The sequence below is a fragment of the Terrapene carolina genome, unplaced genomic scaffold (genome assembly GCF_002925995.2).
Source record: "Terrapene carolina triunguis isolate 2854851 unplaced genomic scaffold, T_m_triunguis-2.0 Scaffold112, whole genome shotgun sequence".
NCBI lineage: Eukaryota > Metazoa > Chordata > Testudines > Emydidae > Terrapene > Terrapene triunguis.
In genome coordinates, this window is record NW_020664463.1 from 1,864,013 (window position 1) to 1,884,315 (window position 20,303).

Here is a 20,303-nt window from a genome sequence, read left to right on the forward strand (position 1 = left end):
CCGAAGGCGGCACGCGAGCTGATTTTCAGTGGCACTCACACCGCCTGGGTCCTGGCCACCGGTCTGGGGGGCTCTGCATTTTAATTTAATTTTAAATTAAGCTTCTTAAACATTTTAAAAACCTTATTTACTTTACATACAACAATAGTTTAGTTATATATTATAGACTTATAGAAAGAGACCTTTTAAAAATGTTAATGTATTACTGGCACGCAAAACCTTAAATTAGAGTGAATAAATGAAGACTCGGCACACCACTTCTGAAAGGTTGCCGATCCCTGGGCGTGGACCAGGTCTCCGTTGTGCTAGGTGCTGTACAAACAGATGGTCCTTGCCACAAAGGGCTTACAATCTATGTAATACCGTTTTGCAGTATTCACTTGCTCTGCTGTGTGGCGACATGGAAAATGAATAGGACAGACTGAAGGAGGTAAGATGAATTATGAACATGCTTTAATGGTTTTAGTGCAGCTTCTTGGTGATGTTCCCTCATTTTGTATTGGTGTTTCCTGTCTGACTGGCTTTACATTTATTTGTACTGAACTTTGCCTTCATTGTGTGCAGGCCTCACTGTTCTCATCTCTACTGGGCTCTTTGCAGTTTAGTTCTGTCCTCCAGTACTGTTGATTTCTTCAGTTTCGATGTTGTTCTCAAATTTTATCATGATTGAACTTACAAGAAAAGAAACCCTGAACAAATACATCAAGCATCCACATATGGAGTAGAGCATCACTTGGCTGTTTTTGAGCTATAAACTGATCCAAAAAAGCCTCTCACTCCTCAAAAACAGGCCTGGACCAGGCTATGACTAATAAGAAGCATCACTAATTGAAGACAGATACATCAGTAATGTTTCAGAAGCTACTCCACAGAGTACCTGGATGGCAGATTGAGATCCTCTGAAATAGGGGTGTGTGAACCACAGTGAAATTACATAGTTTTCATCATCTTATGTGATGAAAGTATTTTTAACTAGAGGGAGTAGGACTGTGCACTCAAGTAAATGGAGTTGTGCCAGGGATGAATTTGGTCCATTATCAAATATTTTTGCAACAGTTTTATACTCGTTTGGAATTACAGTTAGTAAATATTTTGACTTAAGATCTGAAATACTGAACCATACAGTTTTCATGATTCATATTATTTTGTAAACTATTTGTTTATTTGTTTTAAAATGTAGGAAACATTGGCTGTGTCTCCACTCCCAGACTTCTGCCAGCATAGAAAATGTTCAGTTCAAATTTAATTCTAAGAGTGCAAAAATAATTCTATGTATTTTTGTTTCTCCATTCTTGGGGGGGGGGGGGGGAACTCTTAGATCTGTGGGCCCAGTTCTGCAACCCTTACTTATTCCTGAGTGACACTTACTGGCTTGAGTATTTCCATTGACTTCAAAAGGGAGTACTTGACAGAGTAGGTGCTCCTCAATGTGAATGAAGATTGCAAAACTCACCCTTGGGTCTCAACTTTAACAACAGGACTGCTGACTCTGCAGTCTTTTCTCAAGTGAATAGTCCCATGATTGAGTAGTCACATTAGGGCTGCAAGGGCAGGATTTTATTAGTGTAATGAGATATACATGTGTTGCAAGGTCAGTGAATCACTGAGAACATAGACCAGCTTTTAAAGGTCTTTAGGCACCTAAACAGGTAGATAGGTGCCTAAATCCACCACATAGGCACCACTGGCATTTTCAAAGGTGTGGCTCAGGTGCCGCCTATCCTCCCAAGATTTCCCTCCGTCCACATTTTCAAAGCCGCCTAAGCGCTGCTGCCACCCTGCAACTAATGAACTGCTCAGACTGTCCTAGCTCAAGCCAAAGCCTGGAGGCCCAGAAGCAGAATTCTTAAACTAGACAGGGTGGCTTATCGCGACAGCAGGACTCTATCCTGTAGGCATGCTCTGTTATCTGTCAGACCTTGCAGCACCAGGGCCAGATGCAGGCCACTGATAGGTGTTGGGGCAACACAGCATCCCCACAAAAGACAACCAGGGCTCAGGGAAATATAGGATGAGTGTGAACGGGGAGTCAAGTTTGAGCAGGAGGTGGAGATCAATATGGGAGTGGAGGGGTTGGCTGCTAGGGCATGAGCTACCTAAGTGACTTACCTAGTTTAGGCTGGTTTGTGGCTGAGGATCACAAGAAGGGGGAGGTTCCTATCTCTGGTCCATTAGACAGGCTCACCAGGCCTAAGCCCCTTTCCTCTTCTCACCCCTTTCCATGGCATTTCACTCCTGGCTCGCTTGCATAGCTCCCAGCTCATCTGGCTGACTTCTGAGGAGGATCCCTTTGCTAGGCGCTTAACTACCCCCATGAACTTTATAAGGAGCCTTGGCGGCATGGAGATGCCTAACTCGGGGCCAAAAATTCCATTAGGTGGCAAGATTCCTAGGAGGTAAGCAGTGCTCTGCCTGGCCCAGCAACACCTAAGTCCATTTAAAATCAGCTCCTATGTGCCTAAGACAAGTTTGACAGCAGTGCTGGCATTTTATGCAATGTGTCCATTTTGTATCTTGCTGATCTGCCACATAGTGGTGAGGCTGCTTCTGAAATCTTTTTCTCCCAGAGTTAGTTCTTCTTTCTTTTTCAGTTCTTGATAGTTGGATAGACTGCAATTTTGTTTACTTGTTCTGACCTGGTTAGTCTGAACGCTTTGGCATAACGATGATTAGAATGACCCAGTCACAGGATTATTGTCACTGATGCTGAGGGAGAAACGGAAATGAAGTTTCAAAGTCCAGTTTCTCTCTTTCTTCAAGTCCTAGCGCGCTGGCTGATAAAATCCATGGCACGTCTCTCTTCACTCTTTTAGTACAAGTCTTTCACTTCCCGTAAAACCTAATTGTCAGCAACCTGCTCACTGTTTTGTAAAGGAAACTTGTGCTACTGGGCTAAATTTTCAAAAGCACCTATGTCACTTAGGAGCCCAAGTCACTTTTGAAAATGGAAATTAGGCTCCTTACTCACTCAGGGTCTTTTGAAAACATTATCCATTGTGTATTTGTAATGGAGATGGGCCCAAATTGCACCTTTTGGATTTCATACTGGATTTCAACACTCTCCCAAAATCCAGGGGTGTTCAGAGGGTATGATTCAGGCATAGCTCTCAGGAAACAAACTGTGAACCTCTTTATTCACACTGTAAAGACATCACTAGCAGGTGTAGTCACGCTGAAGTCAGTGAGACTGCTTGCGTAGGCACCCGCCCACCAGTGGGAGTAAGGGGTTCACCATATGGCATGGACGTGTAACCCCATCATCATGGAAACATTCCCAAGGCCTGTTAAAATGCAAGGAGAACTCAAAACTCCATTAATAAACTCCCAGAGGAATGGTGCATGCTATTGGCCAAGTGCCCTCAAGGTTCCTTCCTAACCTTGAAACACTGGAGCTGTTACAAAAGATCCAAACCCTGCCTCTTCCCTACTTGCAACACACCCAGCGGAGTGTGATCCTCTGAGCTAAAGGGTGATCATGCTCCAAAGTGAGGGAGTGGGGTGGAGGGCAGCAGGAGAATGAAGGTGGGTGGAAGGGAAGGAGAAAAGGTGATAGCAGGAGAGTAGGGAAAGATCAGATCAGATCAGATTGGCGGGGAAAGAGGTAGGTAGGAGGGAGGAATCAAGGCAGAAAAGAAGGGAGGAGGCCGAGGAAAGTATCCAGGGAGTGAGGAAAAGTGGGCTGGAGTGAAGCCAGGCAGCGAGGGCCAGGCAGAAGGGGTGGGGAATTTAGCTAGGGGCGTGCCAGGAAGGAGGGCGAGCTGCTCCAGTGGGCGGGCCGGCAGCTGCGAGCGCAGAGCCAGTGGGGGGTCGGTGCGTGTGAACCTTTCGCCTGCCCAGCCGATCGGAAGCCAGGTGCGTTCAGTGCGCCCCCTGGGTCGGGGCGCGTCGGGGGGGCCCGGGCAGACGCTGTGGGGTGCGGGGTGTCTTCCCATTACCACTTGTGTGCAGCGGGGGCGGGGGCTACATGGCTCACGGAAGCCCAGCAACACGCCTTCCCCGCATGGCTCCGAACTCCAGCCTGAGAATCAGAGCTGGGCCCCAGGCGCAAAGTTCAGCTCCAGGGCGCAACTTCCTTCGGGCGCGGGGAGTCGGTTCGGGGTCCCTCCGGCCCGGCGCGAGTGGATCCCGAGCGAGTGAGAGCCGGGCTCGGGCTCGGGCTCGGGCTCTGCCTTTTTGTCTGAGGTTTGTCAGAGAAGGGGCCAGGGAGCAGCGATCAGTGAATTGTGCTGTTGCAAGACTCTGATTGGCTTTGTGTTCTGCAAACCAGGCTGCTGTTTTCTTAGGGGATGATCGGGTTATTCTTGTGACTGCCAGTAAACGTTTTATTTCCCTGCGCACGCACTCCCATCCAAATGAAGGGGACTCCTCCTGTGACCGAAGGAACTCTCGCCACCCATTTGTCCGTTCATTTTAACGAGGCTGTTTTGCATGGGCAAAATTGCTCTCTTCCCTAGGTATTTGCAGGATTGGGACTCATGTTTGTATATTCAAAACATAACAAACACCTAGGGTTGTGTGGGCAAACCTGAAATGTTTTAAGGAGACTGCAAGCTACTTGCAAATATTCAGCTCTGGAATAAACAGGGCCCCAAATGATTTAAATTACTTAAAAAAACAAAACGTTCCACTGAGGATTCTTTACCCCACTGCCCTGCCCCCACATTAATTAAACTAACTTTGAAAGTTAGTGTAATTACATGTAAAACTTTGACCCGAGGAAGAACTCAGTGCTTGGGATGTTGTCAAGATGCAGGGTAAGGCAGTAATTCTTCTCAATGCTTTTTGCCATGAATGAATTAATTGTGTATTTAAAAAAAAATCAACCAAGTCAGCATGATTGTGAGTAAACTGACCTATCCTTGTGCCCACTATGTACAGGGGTGATGCAAAGAAAAGCTGATAAGGTTCATTAGTATGAAATTGCAGAGTCACGGCCCTGGGCAAGTGAACTGGTGCCTTTGGAGATAAGAGGAACATGTCAGAGCAGGAGTATTGTGCTAGAGTTGTGGAATTCTTTAGACAGATGGTAATTGTAGTGAGGTATGTGCAGTCCTTTTTCCGGGTCCACAGAATGAAAAAAGATTATGAATCAAAATAGGTGGTATGAGGAACTGCGAGGTTGAGGGAGACGACAAGATCTTTATCCATGTTTGCAAGAGGGGAAAATGTTGGTGAACCACTGCTCTTGAGATGCTGAGACCATGTTGATATTACATGTTAAAATGTTTTCTTTAATTGATTTAGGTATAAAACCCACATGCGGATACTCTTAAATCAATAAATTTGTTTATCTCCATCTAGTTTTAACTGATTCTTTATTAAATCAAGATCAATTGATATAAGCCAGTTTTAAACCAATTTAAATGTGTCTACACTGTGGTTTTGCCCTAGTTTAACTAAATCAGGGGTTCTCAAACTGGGGGTCGGGACCCCTCAGGGTGTCGCAAGGTTATTATGGGAAGGTCATGAGCTGTCAGTCTGCACCCCAAACCCCACTTTGCATCCAGCATTTATAATGGTGTTAAATATATTAAAAAGTGTTTTTAATTTATAAGGGGGGGTCGCACTCAGAGGCTTGCTATGTGAAAGGGGTTACCAGTACAAAAGTTTGTGAACCACTGAACTAAATGATCTTTAAAAGAACACACATAGTTAAACTAGTGCGATTTGGGCCTAATCTACATGACACAGCTTACATGGACCTAACTATGTTAGTATACGCACTACAGCATCGTTCCTGCCGATGTAAGTGCCCTACGACACCGACATAGTAACTCCACCTCCATGAGAGGCGTAAGGCTCATGTCAGTTTAGTTACTGCGATGCTGTGTCTGTGTAGTCACAGTGTTGACACTGCATTAATTACATTGGCTGTTGGTTATCTTGTCAATTTCAGGGCTCCATGCTGGAGCCCTGAAATTGACAAGAAAGCCAGGCAGCTAGAGCTGGCTGCCCACGGCTCCCCGCTCAGGAAAGCGAGAAGCCCAGGTGGCTGCTCCCCACGGGGAACAGGGAGGCGAGAGCCTGCGGGAGCAGCTGGGTTCCTGGCAGGGAGCTGCATGGAGCTGAGAGCCCTGGCTCTCAGTACACTGCCCCTCTTCAGTTGGTGAAGCGCTCCTGGTGAGAACATGCACCACCAACAGAAGGAGGGTAGCGTGGACATCAGCTACTGCTGTAATTACTGCAGTGGCAGTAAGTTGACCTCACAAAAGTCAACTCAAGTCTGTAGTATTAACATGCCCGTAGAGTATAGACAAGGCCGTTCCACAAAGCACTTGAAACCATTTTCTACAGAGAGTGGCCTCCTCTTGTAGCTTCTCCCTGTAGTGAACCCCACTGGACTTTAACAGGAGTGCTATGCACGGCAGGCTTGAAGCATCAGGCCCACAGTTTGCACCTGGGCACAGCAGAGAAAAGCAGAATTTCAGAGAGCAAGATTTAAACCAAACAAAAACTGGACATACTGATGCTAAAGCTTCTGGCTGCAACAATATGGGCAATGGGTTGTTAATCACAATTGTGGAACATTGACAGACTGGCATGGAGTTAACATGGTTCTGCTATCAGCGTGGACAAGATCTCTGAGATCTTCTCACTTGAGCTTTGTGGAATCCAATCAATTCTTAGGGTATGTCTACACTGTGATAAAACACCTGCCGCTGGCCCATGTCGGCTGACTTGGGTTCAGGCTGCGGTGCTATAAAACTGCAGGGTAGATGCTCAGGCTGAAGCCTGGGCTCTGAGATCCTGTGGAGGGGGAAGGTCCAAGAACCCAGGCTCCAGTCCAAGCCTGAACATCTGCCGTGCAGTTTTATAGTCCTGCAGCCAAGCCCTGCAAGCCCGAGTCAGCTGACATGAGCTGGCGATGGCTGTGCTGTGAGTCTGCAATCACAGTGCAGATGTACCCTAAGATTATGTCCACAGTAAGGAAAAAAGGTGTTAAAATCCTAGTAAAGACAAGGCAATTGGAGTTTTACCACAAGTTAGCAGGTCAAAGTAAACCCTAAGCTCCTCCATAGTGTTTTCCTTGATCTGATAACACATGTGAAAACTGCAAACCGCCTTGTCTTCACTAGGATTTTAATGCATAAGAATTCACCTTTCCTTCCATCTCTCCCAACTCCCCCATGAAGACAAGGCCTAAACTTAATAGCAGCGTGGAGCTTCTGAGATCAGTTTTCACAAATACGGAAAATAGGTGAATACAATGTTATTGTGAGCATTGGTTGTGACTCCTATATTTAGGACTATTATGACCCTTTCTTTGAGAAACTGTCATACCTCTGTTAGCAACAGGCCTTGGATATTCAGCAGGCAGACTCTCTCAGGCTGCAGAAGTGCCCTTTTTCGTTTTTCTTTTTTTTATGGTCCCATGAAATTCTGTTAATCTTTGCTGAGAGACAAATGGTTAAAGAATCACTGTTTCCTTTCTCTCACCACCATTTCTCAAGAGACTATTGCGAGCATGCCACATTGCCCTGGGCACATCTGAGAGCTGCTGTAGTGGTGTGTTGGGGAAAGGGAGCTGGAATGGGCTTGGCTCCTTCACCTCCAGACCTAGCACTTGGCCCCAGTGATCTGTACCCCAGTCTGGGAGTACTGCATGGAGTAGAGGCCCTACCACCACCTAGTGAATGTGTGGGACAGTGGACAGACAGTGGCTGATCTGGGTCCACCGACTATCCCTTGGACACAACTGCTCATGTCCCACAAAACTGGGGATAACAATTGTCTTCTGCTTCTAGCTAATGCAGTCCTGTAGTTCAAGTAGAAGCAGTCTCTGCTGCAATGCTGAAGGTTCAGGTCAAGATGGTTATGCATGATAGAACTTGTTTTTCTCTCTTTTGTAAAAAGAAAGACCGACCCTCCGAAATCACCTACAAAAGAGCTGTGTTAAAAAATAATTGCAAAGTCAAACACTTGAAAGTTAGGAAATGCCAGATTTATGGTTGCCCGAGCAACCTTAATTCGACCCCCCTGTGTGTGTGTTTTATGATAAAGTCTTTAATTACAGGATCACATACTATTTTTTTCTACGGGACCCCTGCCTCCTTCAATGCATTGGTTGGTTGCATGAGGGCTCAGAATTATGCTGCATTGGCAACCACAAATTTAACTTTATTAACTTTCAGGTGCATGACTTTGCAACCCAAATAATGGTGGCCTTAATGTAGGTTTTTGTGGGTGGGGGGGGGTTGTTTTTTTTTTTTTTTTTTTTTTGGTTAGGGGTTATAGGTCCATCAAGGGTCCCCCTGATATTATAAGCCACCTGACATTGCTTTGTGACTTATGAACAGAAAACCTCCAGCAAAATAACTCTTCAAATTATTCTTTGGGGCAGAGACTGTCTTTTACAGAATACTTGTACAGTGTCTAGCACAATGGGGCTTCGATCTCATCCGAGGAGCCTAGGCACTACTGCAATACAAATATTTTATTTAATCTTGATTATTTTATGTAATGTGTAGCTCTGACATAAAGTTCCATCCTCTCCAGAGCATTATGCTGTTGAGAACAGTCTCCTTGGAACTCCTTTAAAAAGCCTTGGGAAAAGAATTTACAGTTGTCTATTCTTTTCTCATTAACCAACTTTTTTTTTTTTAGTGTAATCTTTTCCTGCAAATGGTGGTAAAACCTGTTCTTAAAAATTCTTTCTAAAGGGGTAAAATACTTAGGCAAGTTTTGTTTTGATTACAAAGCAGGGTCAGTGTGTCCCTGAGTAGATGGAAATGAAGCAGTTATCTTTAGATACTGATAATACACTCAAATATGTGAATAGCTTTATTGCAAAAAATGAGATACTCATGTCTATTATTTAAATATCATACTAATACATATAGTATGTTGCTGATACTTTTAAGTAAAAATAAAATCACTCTTCAACCCAGAAGAGACCTACCATATACACTCGTTCATAAGCCGAATTTTTTTTAGTAAAAAAGGGGGAAGCACCAGAGAAGGGGGTCGGCTTATGAACGGGTATAGAGAGGGAGAGGTGGGACACGGCCCCTCCCCCCAACAGAGGGAGCAAGGAGAGGCAGCACAGCCAGAAGGGAAGAGGCGGGGCCAGAGTCTCTCCGCTTCTGGCCACGTTGCTCTCCCCCCAGCCTCCGAAGCAGCTGCTGCTCCAGGGCTGGCAGGCTGCAGCCTTCCTTTTGGCCTTGTCTTCCGGTGTTCACACTCTTTTTACCTTTGCTTTTTGTAATGTAATGACTGTACTAGCAAGCAAGTTTACTTAAAATATCTGCTCAGTGTGCAGCACCAGTCAGCAAAACTACAGCATGCTCAAACCTGGAGAAGAGCTCTGTGTAGCTTCAAAGCTTGTCTCTTTCACCAATAGAAATTGGTCCAATAAACGATACTTACATGGCTACAACAATGCTGCAAACAGAATGTTAAGAACCATTCGGAAAGGGATAAATAATAAGACAGATAATATGATAATATATGCTGTATATATAGCTATGATACACCCACACCTTGAATACTGCATGCAGTTCTGGTTGCCTGATCTCAAAAAAGATATATATGAGTTGGAAAAGGTACAGAGAAGGGCAACAAGAATGATTATGGGTATGGAACAGCTTCCATACAAGGAGAGATTAAAAAGATTCGGACTGTTCATCTTAGAAAAGAGATCGGCTATGACAGGTCTATATAATCATGAATGATGTGGAGAAAGTCAATAGGAAAGTGTTATTTACCCCTTCACAGAACACAAGAACCAGAGGTCACCCAATGAAGTTTGTAGACAGCAGATTTAAACCAACATAAGAAAGTACTGCTTCACACAGTGCATAGTCAGCCTGTGGAATTCATTGCCAGGGATGTTGTGAAGGCCAAAAGTGTAACTGGGTTAAAAAAAAGAATTAGATAATTTCATGGAGGATAGGTCCATCAAAAGTGGCTAAAGTGTCAAATATTCCACCAGAAAATATATAGCTTTGATATAGTTCTGATTTTTGCCTGGGACACTTGGTTTACCACTCCTACTCTTAAAAATCAAACACACAAAATAGCATGGAATCTCTGACAAGAAGTGGTTAGAATTTAATACTATATAACTTCTGTAAGAGAGTGGTTTAGTCCCTATCTACCACTACAGTGCCCTGTAATGCCTTGTTGGGGTATCTGTTTTGTTCTGACTCAAGTACCACCTACTGAATCCCCAACGCATAGGAGTGTTCTTCGGGGCCTCCAGTCGAAGTAGACATAAGTCTCTATGGTGAGTTCTTGATGAAAACAAGACAGATTAGATACATTTCTTCTCCTGTCTTTTTTCTTCCAATGATGGTCTGGTGGAGACTTTTGATAACCCATATCTATATCCTGAGCAGGCTCAAGTGCATGCAACTTTAATTATGCCGCTAGTAATAAAAGTCCATTATATGATATTAAGTGGAAAGATAAACCTAGGACTGTCTCATCACACCCACCGAACTTGTTAGGGAAAAGACATTGAAGATGTCAGTCTAACTTCATGCTAGGGGAAAGTCTTGACTACATTTATAGTGCTGATGACTGAAGGTGTATTATGTTCTATAATTAAACTGTTTTTCTTGGTGTGGTTGTTTAAATGTTTTGGCTGTATATTTTCATGACTCAATGAACAATTCCTTGAAAAGGAGAACTATAGGGCACCAAGAGGACTTTTTAGAGTTGCAGCCTAGTGAAGATAGAGGGTTTAGGCGTAGAGTTATTAAGTCTCAGCCTTAATTATGGCATCGCTACAGCGCTGCTAAGGAAAGCTGTTCTAGTGAATGTATCATCATACTTCCATTTGTTACACTCTTGGCCTAAATTTTCTCTTGTAGGTCTTCAGTGAGATACGCAGAAATGGCTGAACTTGCCCAGCTAATTGACAGCGAGGTGTTCCTGGCTTATGCTACCTACACAACCATTGTCCTTTTAAAAATGATGCTAATGAGTCTTATAACAGCATTCTTCAGAATGACAAGAAAGGTAAAAAACCAGGGATGTAATGTGGCAAAACCAATTGAGATTCACATTAAAATACAAAAGTATCAAAAGTATCTCTTCCCTTTTCTGCTTTAAATACTGATTTTTTTTTTTATTATTATTATTCTAATAATATTCAGTTCCTTTCCTTAGTCTGGTGGTGCTTCATTTAATGTCACTAATAGAAAATGCCTACCATCGTAATTACAAGGCAGTCTCTTTTACAGACACATTTGAGTTACTGTATCTCTCTGCTCCTGAAACTATTCCATTCTTCTATATAGAAATCCTCTCTCACTGGAGGATTCTCTCTTGTTGCCCAGAACGCGCTGTCTCTTGAGCACACACCTTATAAAGCAGATGTTGTGTGATTTTTTTTGTGTCAAACTAACCAAATAATAATTGGAGGTGGGAGGGTGGGGAGGAAATACTGCAATACACACAGCTTGGAAATATGTGTATTCCGTCTGGAAGTAACAAAGGACTATATAACTACGTGAGAGGAGGAGGTAACAGCCTCCTAACTAGTTTAAAGGCAGATGGGAGGGGAGAAGCCCACCTGGCTACTGCTGCCACATGGGAATCTGAGGGAAGCAAGCAAGCAAGCTGGCAGCAATTATACCTACCATCTCTTCTAGATGGCTTCCCAGACCAATCATATCACTTCTATCTTGGCAAGCTTGAGTTTCAGTCAGCTTCCACTTTCTTCCAGCCCTCACTGTAACTGAGGCCTCGTCCACACACACAGATTGTATCGCATTAAGCTATACTGTTTTAGTTAGAGCAGTACAGCTCTACTAGTGTGGAAACGGATCTATTGATATCAAGCACCTTTATACCAATATGACTATTCCCGAATGGGAATAAGCTATACTGATATAAGGCACCTTTTTTACCAGTATATCTGCTTCCACACTAGGGCACGTAGCATTATAACTGCATAGGGAAAAAAATCCCACCCCTCACTCACGTAGTTATACTAGTACAAAAGCTGTTATATAGAGTAGGCTTGATTTTTCAGGTTTGGCATTTTACAAGGCTTTGGTGCACGTATGTAACATCAGTTAGGATTACTGGGATGTTCTTTAAGAGAACACTTACACCAAGCTGCAGGAAGCTTTTATGTCTTAGCAAGAAGAGCTGCATTCTTCTAATGCATTTGGTTGGGGTGTTTGTTTGTTTGAACAGGCATTTAGTAACCCAGAAGATACAGCAACGTTTGGCAAAGGTGAGAATGCTAAGAAGTACCTGCGGACTGACCCAGACGTTGAACGTGCGCGCAGGTAATACCGCGGAAGTCTATCAGAACGATTCTTGGGTAGCAGAATAAAGCTATTTTAGAGAATTAATTACAGCCCATTTTCTCTAGGTCCCATATATATATTTTGTTTTGTTTATGTGGTAATCTTATGGAACAAGTGTCTAAAAAGAACGCAATCTGATCAGCATATGTATTAAATAATATATAAATAAATATATAAAATTAACTATCTGAGTGGGCAAGGGCCTGATTGGATGAAAGCCTGATCCTGAGCAATATCCAATGTGTGTATGATTGGGGCGGCGGGGAACATTGTAAACCATGCTTAAAAACTGGACTGAACTTTAGTGGGTTATAGTAAGTATAAATAAGCTTCTTATGCAACTTGCACATGAACAGCTGTGATTACTGACCTTTCCTTTTCAACTCTTGCTAATGCAAAGGAAATTGGGGGGAAGAGGAATAGGTGTATTACCTATTAAAATCATGGAATTCAAGATAGTATCACAGGGCCCAGTCTGGCGAGGTGTTGTACTGAGTGGGAGTTGAGGCCTCTTCTCTCTTTGCATAATGGAATCCACAGGTTCCCTACTGTTGCACTAGTTATACAGGAAGATGGATCAGTCTTGTGATCCTATATTCTGTTAAAAAAATGGTAATGTGTCACTTAGCAATGTATTAGAATTTAAGAGCGTTTCCATTCTGCCATGAGTCTCTAGGAGCTGAATATTGGTTTGAAACTTTTTTTGCTTTTATTTAGCTTGCGGTGACATTCGTCTATACTCTCACAAAAATATTACTTAGATACTTTTTGACAAACCATTACTAATCCCCCTGCTGTCCCCCTGAAAAAGGAAATTTTTCATTTCATTCGGCTTTAATGAAGACTGGTGACTTATGTGGTATAGTAAAAAAAAAATTAAAGCAAAAGGGATTTTATCAATATAAAAACGGCTAATAAACATGGCCCACAACTCTTTCTCCTAATGGCTTTAATATGAAGTTATATCTTTATTCCCACCGCTGGGGAGCAAGCTACCAAATGTCAGTGATGGGGAAGACTCTTTTAACATAAGCAACAAAACTCTTTGGAACCATCAGTAGGAATCAAATGCATCCTTGCAAAGGTAGATTTATGTAGAGAGGATTCCACGTATCCTGATATTAGCAATTTCTAGTTAATGGCAACATATTGCTGGGAACCAATCCCATCCCATTAACATCACTGTGAATGGGATTTGGATCTTGGCACTGGCTTACTACCAACTCTTTTGGGAAGAAAGCCCCCAGCTGAGGGAAGGTTTGTGAGGCAGCAGCCAAGGAAGGAAGTGCTGGGACGCCTTCCCTCACTGCAGCCCTGTAAACTTGTGGCCGATGCTCAGCTGTCCCAGCTCCTCCTCCTGCAAACCTGCCTGCACACAGGCCGTAATGGGCTGCAGGCTGGGAAGTGAGGCTGTGAGCAGATCAGTAGTGGGGAGAGGGGCTGCAGCCTGGATGCCAGAGATGCAGAATGCGTGAATTCTTTGGGCTGCGCCTTGCTGCAGGGAACTGCATGCAGGGAAGGAAGTGCTGTGATATGCTGAGCCCTAATGCCTAGAGAGCTCAGGAAGAAGTACGGTGTGGCCCCAGCGCTCCTGCGCCATGTAGAAAGCCCTGGCATCTGGGCTGCAGCCTTCCTCCTTACCACTGCCCGGCCTGCAGGGCTTCCGCCAGGAAAGGCACATCACAGCACTACCTTCTCTGGCTGCAGCCTTGCAAACTGGCCGTCCACTTCAACTGCTGGATGGTAGCAATGTTTTGCTGGCAACGGAGGGATTTTTAATAAGTGGAATCTACTGTAGTTCCCTGAAGTCTGTTCTGAGTGGCCACCAAGGAGTCCAAGGCACTTCTTTATAAGCCTGGGGGTTTTCCCTGAGGACACTGGCCAAAAGTTCCCCATCTCCCCCTCTGTTGTGCAGTGAGTTGTTTGCTAGGTGTCCACTTGGATGATGGTCACAAAAGTGGCTGCATTTCAGTGAGAAGTCATTCCTGTACGTGTATAGCTTCAAAAGATGAAAAGGGCCATGTGAAAGTAGAATATTAACTTTGCTACCATAGTAAATTGTCCATGTAGGATACACTATTATTTTAAAACATCAACAACAACAAACAACCTACTAGAATTACACACACAAATCAGTGTTAAGATTCTGTCCTAAGCCCTCTTCCCCAAAAGCCATAGACAGAGCCGTAACTAGGCATGTTAGCACCTGGGGTGAGCAAGCATATTTATGCCCCCTACTATTTTTTTTTCCCATTATTTTTCCACCCTGGCAGCTTTGCACCCTGGGTGGCTGCCCCGCTCTCCCCATCCTGGTTATGGCCTTGGCCATTGATTCCAGTGTTGATGCTTCCACAGAACAGTTAACTCAGCCCAGTTCAACTTACTCAATTAACATTGCAACACACATTCTTTTTACAACAGTGGTTAACTTTATATGCTGTTGGCAGATAGTTATGCATTTTTTCTTTTGCAAACTTCATGACAACTGTGAAGAATGAAGCATACTGTAAGAGTGATTTAGTTTCAGTTGGATTTATTAGTGTAAGAAGAGGCCTAATGACATTTCTATGTTTAATGTATATTTTGAGTGTGTTTCTGCTTTTATGATAAAAAGCAATGCAAACAGTTCCTAATCCGTTACTGGCTAGCAGAGAAACCTCAAATAATTAATGGTAGTGCCAAACAGCAAAGCTCTTGCTTGAATTACATTTTCCCAAAGTTGTGGAAGGAGAGGAAGAGTTCTAGGGGCAGGTGTGGAAGAGCAGTTTCAGATCTGGCGTTTTGGTTTGGGCCCATTTCAAATAATTTGATTTATGGCATCAAAATAACAATAGCTGAAAACTGTGTGGCCTAGCAGTGGAGAAGAAACAACCAGAGGAACAAATAGGACACTCATTAGGCCAGAGTGCGCAAAAAAGAATGTTCTGCAAGATGGCTGAACTTCAGGCACTTTGATTGGAAGGAATAAAACTATTTGTGCGTTGAAGTTTGTCATGAAAATGTACTCATAAAAGCAATGCTGCAGACTATCAAGGATAGCTGGAATAATGCACATTAAAGTACTTTCTAAAGAAATTTTTAGACTGACTATCCAATACAGCTTTAATATTTTGGAGTGCTTTTCAATTAAATTGTACCTCCAATGCACTCCAGGAGTTAGTTATAAAATTTAAAATACAAAATAAAAGCCAGGGGGGAAGGGAATTGAGGGACATGCAATGGTAGGAAATATGTTTTTCATATTAACTCTTTACTGAGACTGTGCATGTACATAAAGATAAATGTGTGTTAGTCTGGTCCCTAATTGTTAGCACTGTTTTGAAGATGCAGTAAAACTTTCTAAGTCTTTTTTAAACCAGTGCATTATTCTGCAAAGTGTAACACTGTACAACGACTTTCTTTCCCCAGAGGCCATCTGAACGACCTTGAAAACATTGTCCCGTTTATTGGCATTGGTCTGCTCTATGCCCTGAGCGGCCCTGCTCTGTCCACAGCCTTGCTGCACTTCAGGATCTTCGTTGGGGCTAGAATCTTTCACACTATTGCGTATTTGACACCTCTCCCCCAGCCCAGCCGAGGCTTTTCTTGGTTAGCTGGGTATGCAGTTACCATCTCAATGGCATACAGGGTGCTGAAAACTGGATTATACCTGTAGCTAGAACACAGCCTCATCACCCCCTTGACATTCCACATGAAGTTTCCAACAGTGCACTAGATTAAACATGGCTATCTTAAATGAACTTTCAAATCTTTGTAACAATTTTTACATGGTGACTAGGGCTGCATTTTTAACAAAGAGGCTCTTCATTCCTGTTTGAAATGTTTCTCTTCAAAGCAAAAAGGTTCCCTTCCCATGTCCTCTCTATTCACAGTCTGCTTTGCCAAAAAATATTAGTTTGAATGTTCTCTCTGTGATTTGTTGAAGGCTTAAGATTCTGAACATATGACAGTGCTGTATCTAGAGCATGGGTGGTGATTTTCTACAAATGCATTCTTTTGGGCTGTATCTCCGAAGCCTAAATCAATAAAGACGAGGAAAAAAAAAAGTGTGTTTGAATTTTTGTTTTTGTTTTGACTCCTCTAACTGCAGCCAGCAAATAGGATGTCACAATGAATCAGAGAGAGATTCAAATCATACAGTTCTTTTGAGGAACGTTTACCTTAATAATAAGATATAGCAAGTAATGCCAGGCCTTGCAAAGAATTTTTGATGAAATTGTTATTGGTGTAATCCACTATGGGATTAAAAAATGAAACTCCAGCAGATCAATTTTCTCAGGCTAATAGCATATTTAATATATATATTGTGTGTGTGTGTGTATCTTTTTTTTCTGGGCTAGGTTCTGTTTTGCTACACAGGGGAAAATTTGAATTAACTTTTTGGAGTTACTCCAGATTTATGGCTGTGTAGCAGCCCTTTTGAGGAGGGGCTGTCTTCATGATGGGAAAGAACCACATAAGAGAAGGAGCTAGACTTTGCTTATGTGTATTCCCAGAAGATACATGGGTGACTATCTATTGAATGCATATGTTGTGGTGTGTTTTAAAAATAGATCAATAATGGAGGATCTTGCTCTGAAAGTGCAGAATAAAGCTTAAACTTGCTGATGATGTTAATCTGAATGTGGGAATGTCACAAATGTTTCATAAAATACCAAAGCAGTGCTTGAATCTTTCATGTCTATTCTCTGTAGGTCTTACTCAATTAAGATCACTGGGTTCACATTCAGATGTGTTTGAAGAAGTGGCTACTTTTTTTAACCTAAGGTGTGTGGTGCATAGGTCATTACCAAGAATGAGCATAAGTTCCAGCATCAGAAGCCAATGCCTACTATGTAACTGCCTCTTTAATAGTTACATTAATTAATCTTGCTGCTGCTTTACCCCAAAATGCGGTCTCTCTCTCTCCCACTAGAGTTGAGCCATGCTGAAAGGCAGTCCAGGCAGTGTCCTGAGAACTCTCTCTCTGCTTCCCCTTTCCAGAGACTATTTCCCTTCCCTTCTGCATGGGTGAGGTTGCAGTGCTGTGAGGCATGTTAATTATCGATGCTCAAGAAAATCAATAGCTTGGCAGGCAGGAGTGACTCTTGCAGCCAATTGACATTTTCCCATGTCCCCGCCCTATCTTGTGTTCTTTTCGTTGCAAAGTGACAGAGTTGCAGCATTGCTTCTGAATTGGAATGTTCCTTGCTGCAGTGTATCCTACAGCTTCCAGGCTATTCAGCTAGTCTCATTTTGTTACACTTTGGCAAGGAGAAAAAAAGCAACAATATCATATTCAGGAATATGATCTTTAACTCCATCTGCATCAAATTCCTGTACAGAGGTGAAACATTCTGAAGATAAATACTTAGGGCCTAGCTTTATTTCTGTGATCCTACATTTGAAACAAAAAAAACTAGTTTTGAGTCCTTTCCATTTTGCTAATCAGCATCAAAGCTCTGAACACATGCTTCTTAGCTAAGAAATAAGAGAAACTGGATTCTTACGGTTGTACAATATTCTTTATTTCTCTTACAGTTGATTACTAAAAAAGTATAATTTGTCTTCCTCTCCCCCTTACTCCACATAAAAAGGAAAACAAAAATCTGTGTGTACATAGTTGGGAGCCATGATTAACCTACAAAACCTACTTACTGCTGTATCAATTTCAAAGAAACTCCTATTTCCAACTCAATGGGAGGACCTTGAGTAGATTTTCTGGGAAGGTCTCTGCTTTAGGATGTGTGATGTGCCCATGTCACTTTCACTGGGAAGATATTAAAACAATATGGATCCTTTTAAAGAGAATAAGAGATCACAAGCTATGGTAGACAAAGGTAGTAATTGGGTGAGCTAATTTTAACCCTTTTGGGATACAATAGAACTTCTATTTTACTGACTTATTGGGGACTGAGGAGTTCATAAAACCATACATCTTTAAATCACAGTAGATAAGGTGCATAAGTTGCCATATGGTGTATTGCATTGCTTTTATGTCCTTAAAACCACACTGCAAAGTGACTTCTAGTGCACTGAAGGCATCGGAATGTGACGGGATGTTGAGTTCTTCATTGATGTAACTCCTCCTACTCCCACAATTGCGACGAAAAATGGTTCGTATAATTGGTCACTTGTAAGATAGGTAAGATCTTAGCTGATTCTGTTATTTAAATTTCTAACTATTAATGTATTAAAATATCAGACAATAAGTGTCTTTCAGTGCAAGATGCAAGACATCTGGGAAGGACTCCATTTGAAGTTATCCCTTACTTTTAAGCAACATGACTAGCTCCTGTATCAATTTATTAGACAATAAAGCAAGAAAGATAAAACTAATTCAGGCTTGCTTCTGGCTTAGATCATTTGTCTCTCTTTGGTCAGCCAAATGTACAAAAAGTTGAGACATCTGAAAATATGAAGGAATGGGGCTTGTGGGTCTGGGGATCTAGCAGAGATGGCTTTTGAGGTTGGTGCTGCTAGGTTTTACACTACTAGGATTGAGGTAGACAATGCAACTTCCTGTATTGGAAGTGAGACAGGGCACTGTGGTTATCACTCTTGTCTTCTTATGAAATACCTGCATCTCTTATTACAAGGCTAGCCATTTTTTGCAGCCAGATAAGCAGAGAGCTCGTGAGAGTGGCTAGGGCTGGCTGGCCTAAACATACTCTTATTCTAAGAATGCAGTTCTTGGGTTTGCACGGAAAAAGGTGCAGCTAATTGCTCACCCATTTGGCTGGCTTAAAAGAACCAATTCTCATTGAAAGTTTCTTGCTGCCCCAAACCCCTGCCAGTCTCTAAAGGCTATGATGGACCCCAGAAGTCTCTTCTGTGCAAATTTCTCATGGCATCCAAGGCACTTGCCTTTCCTTAGAGCTTGGGCAAATCCTGGAGGTGTAGCCCTGCTTCATGCTCAGGTATGGAATAAAAGTAAAAATCTTATTTACTTGAGCTGTGCAACTCCCACTGAAGCTGGTATGCTGCCCAGATTTTAAAACTGTGGACTAGTGGCCTGAGCTCAACACCAGAGAGCTGGAAACTCCTGCATTCTGATCTCAGCTTCAGTGATGACCCCTTTTGTGACCTCAAACAAGGTTGCTTAAACCTCTGTGTCTTGGTTTCCACATTTGTAAAATGGGATGATACACATCTACCTTGTTTGTAAAATGCAAGCAAGAAAGTTGCTATATAGGTGTGACAGGATGTCCAGTCACAATGGGTGAGATTTTTAAAGGTATTTAGGCACCTACAGATACAGATGGGTGGCCGGTTGGATTTTGAAAGGGCTTAAGTGCCTAACTTCCATGGAAATCACTTCTTTTCTGCTTTGATCACTGCCTTGTTGCTTTTGAAATCACACCAGCACCTGTCTTCATCTTCAGGTGCCTAAATACCAAAATCTGGTCCAATCCTCCTTTTGGACAAAGGCTGTTTTCTCAAGCACTTGGGGTAAACATTTCAGAAATACCTAAGTAATTTAGCTGTGGTCTACATTACAAAGTTAGGTCAACATGAGCCATCTTGCGTCGACATAGTTGTGCCTGTGTCTACACTTAAATTTGTTTCCCACTGATGTAAGCACCCCATTACAGCGGTGCAGTCAGTCCACCTCCCCGAGTGGCATTGAACCATGGTTGATGCGTTGAGGTTGACTCAGCATGAATGTAAACACTGCATTACCTATGTTGGACCCTAACAGTCCTCCAGCAGCTGTCCCACAATGCCCAACATTGACCGCTCTGGTCAAAATTGTGAACTCCACTGCCCAGGAGTCATGGATACTAGAAGGCACCCCCACCTTTAAAGCACTGAATTTTTTAAATCCCTTTTCCTGATTGTCCAGTTTGACAAGTGCAAACAATGGAGAACTGCTAGATGTGCAACTGCTCAGCTGACCATGCTGGCTACATGCATGGGATCTTGTGAAGGGGCACACCCTCACACTGACAGAGAAGAGACTAATGAGCACCTCTGGGCCAGTTCAACACCAGCCAGGCACACTTGCAAAGCTTGTTCTGCCTGGAGGGGGGAACTTAAAAGGGAAAACCTGCCACAGGA

At 42.9% G+C, this 20,303-nt stretch overlaps 1 protein-coding gene across 1 annotated transcript; it reads left to right on the forward strand.

Moving 5' to 3' along the window:
• The first annotated feature begins 3,753 nt into the window (after positions 1-3,753).
• Positions 3,754-16,307, forward strand: MGST1 (microsomal glutathione S-transferase 1). The gene is made up of 4 exons (XM_024202701.2): positions 3,754-3,852; positions 10,815-10,962; positions 12,148-12,242; positions 15,672-16,307. The coding sequence occupies exons 2-4, from the start codon at positions 10,837-10,839 to the stop codon at positions 15,916-15,918; spliced, it is 468 nt and encodes a 155-aa protein (XP_024058469.2). The 5' UTR covers positions 3,754-3,852; positions 10,815-10,836; the 3' UTR covers positions 15,919-16,307.
• The last annotated feature ends 3,996 nt before the right edge of the window (positions 16,308-20,303 follow it).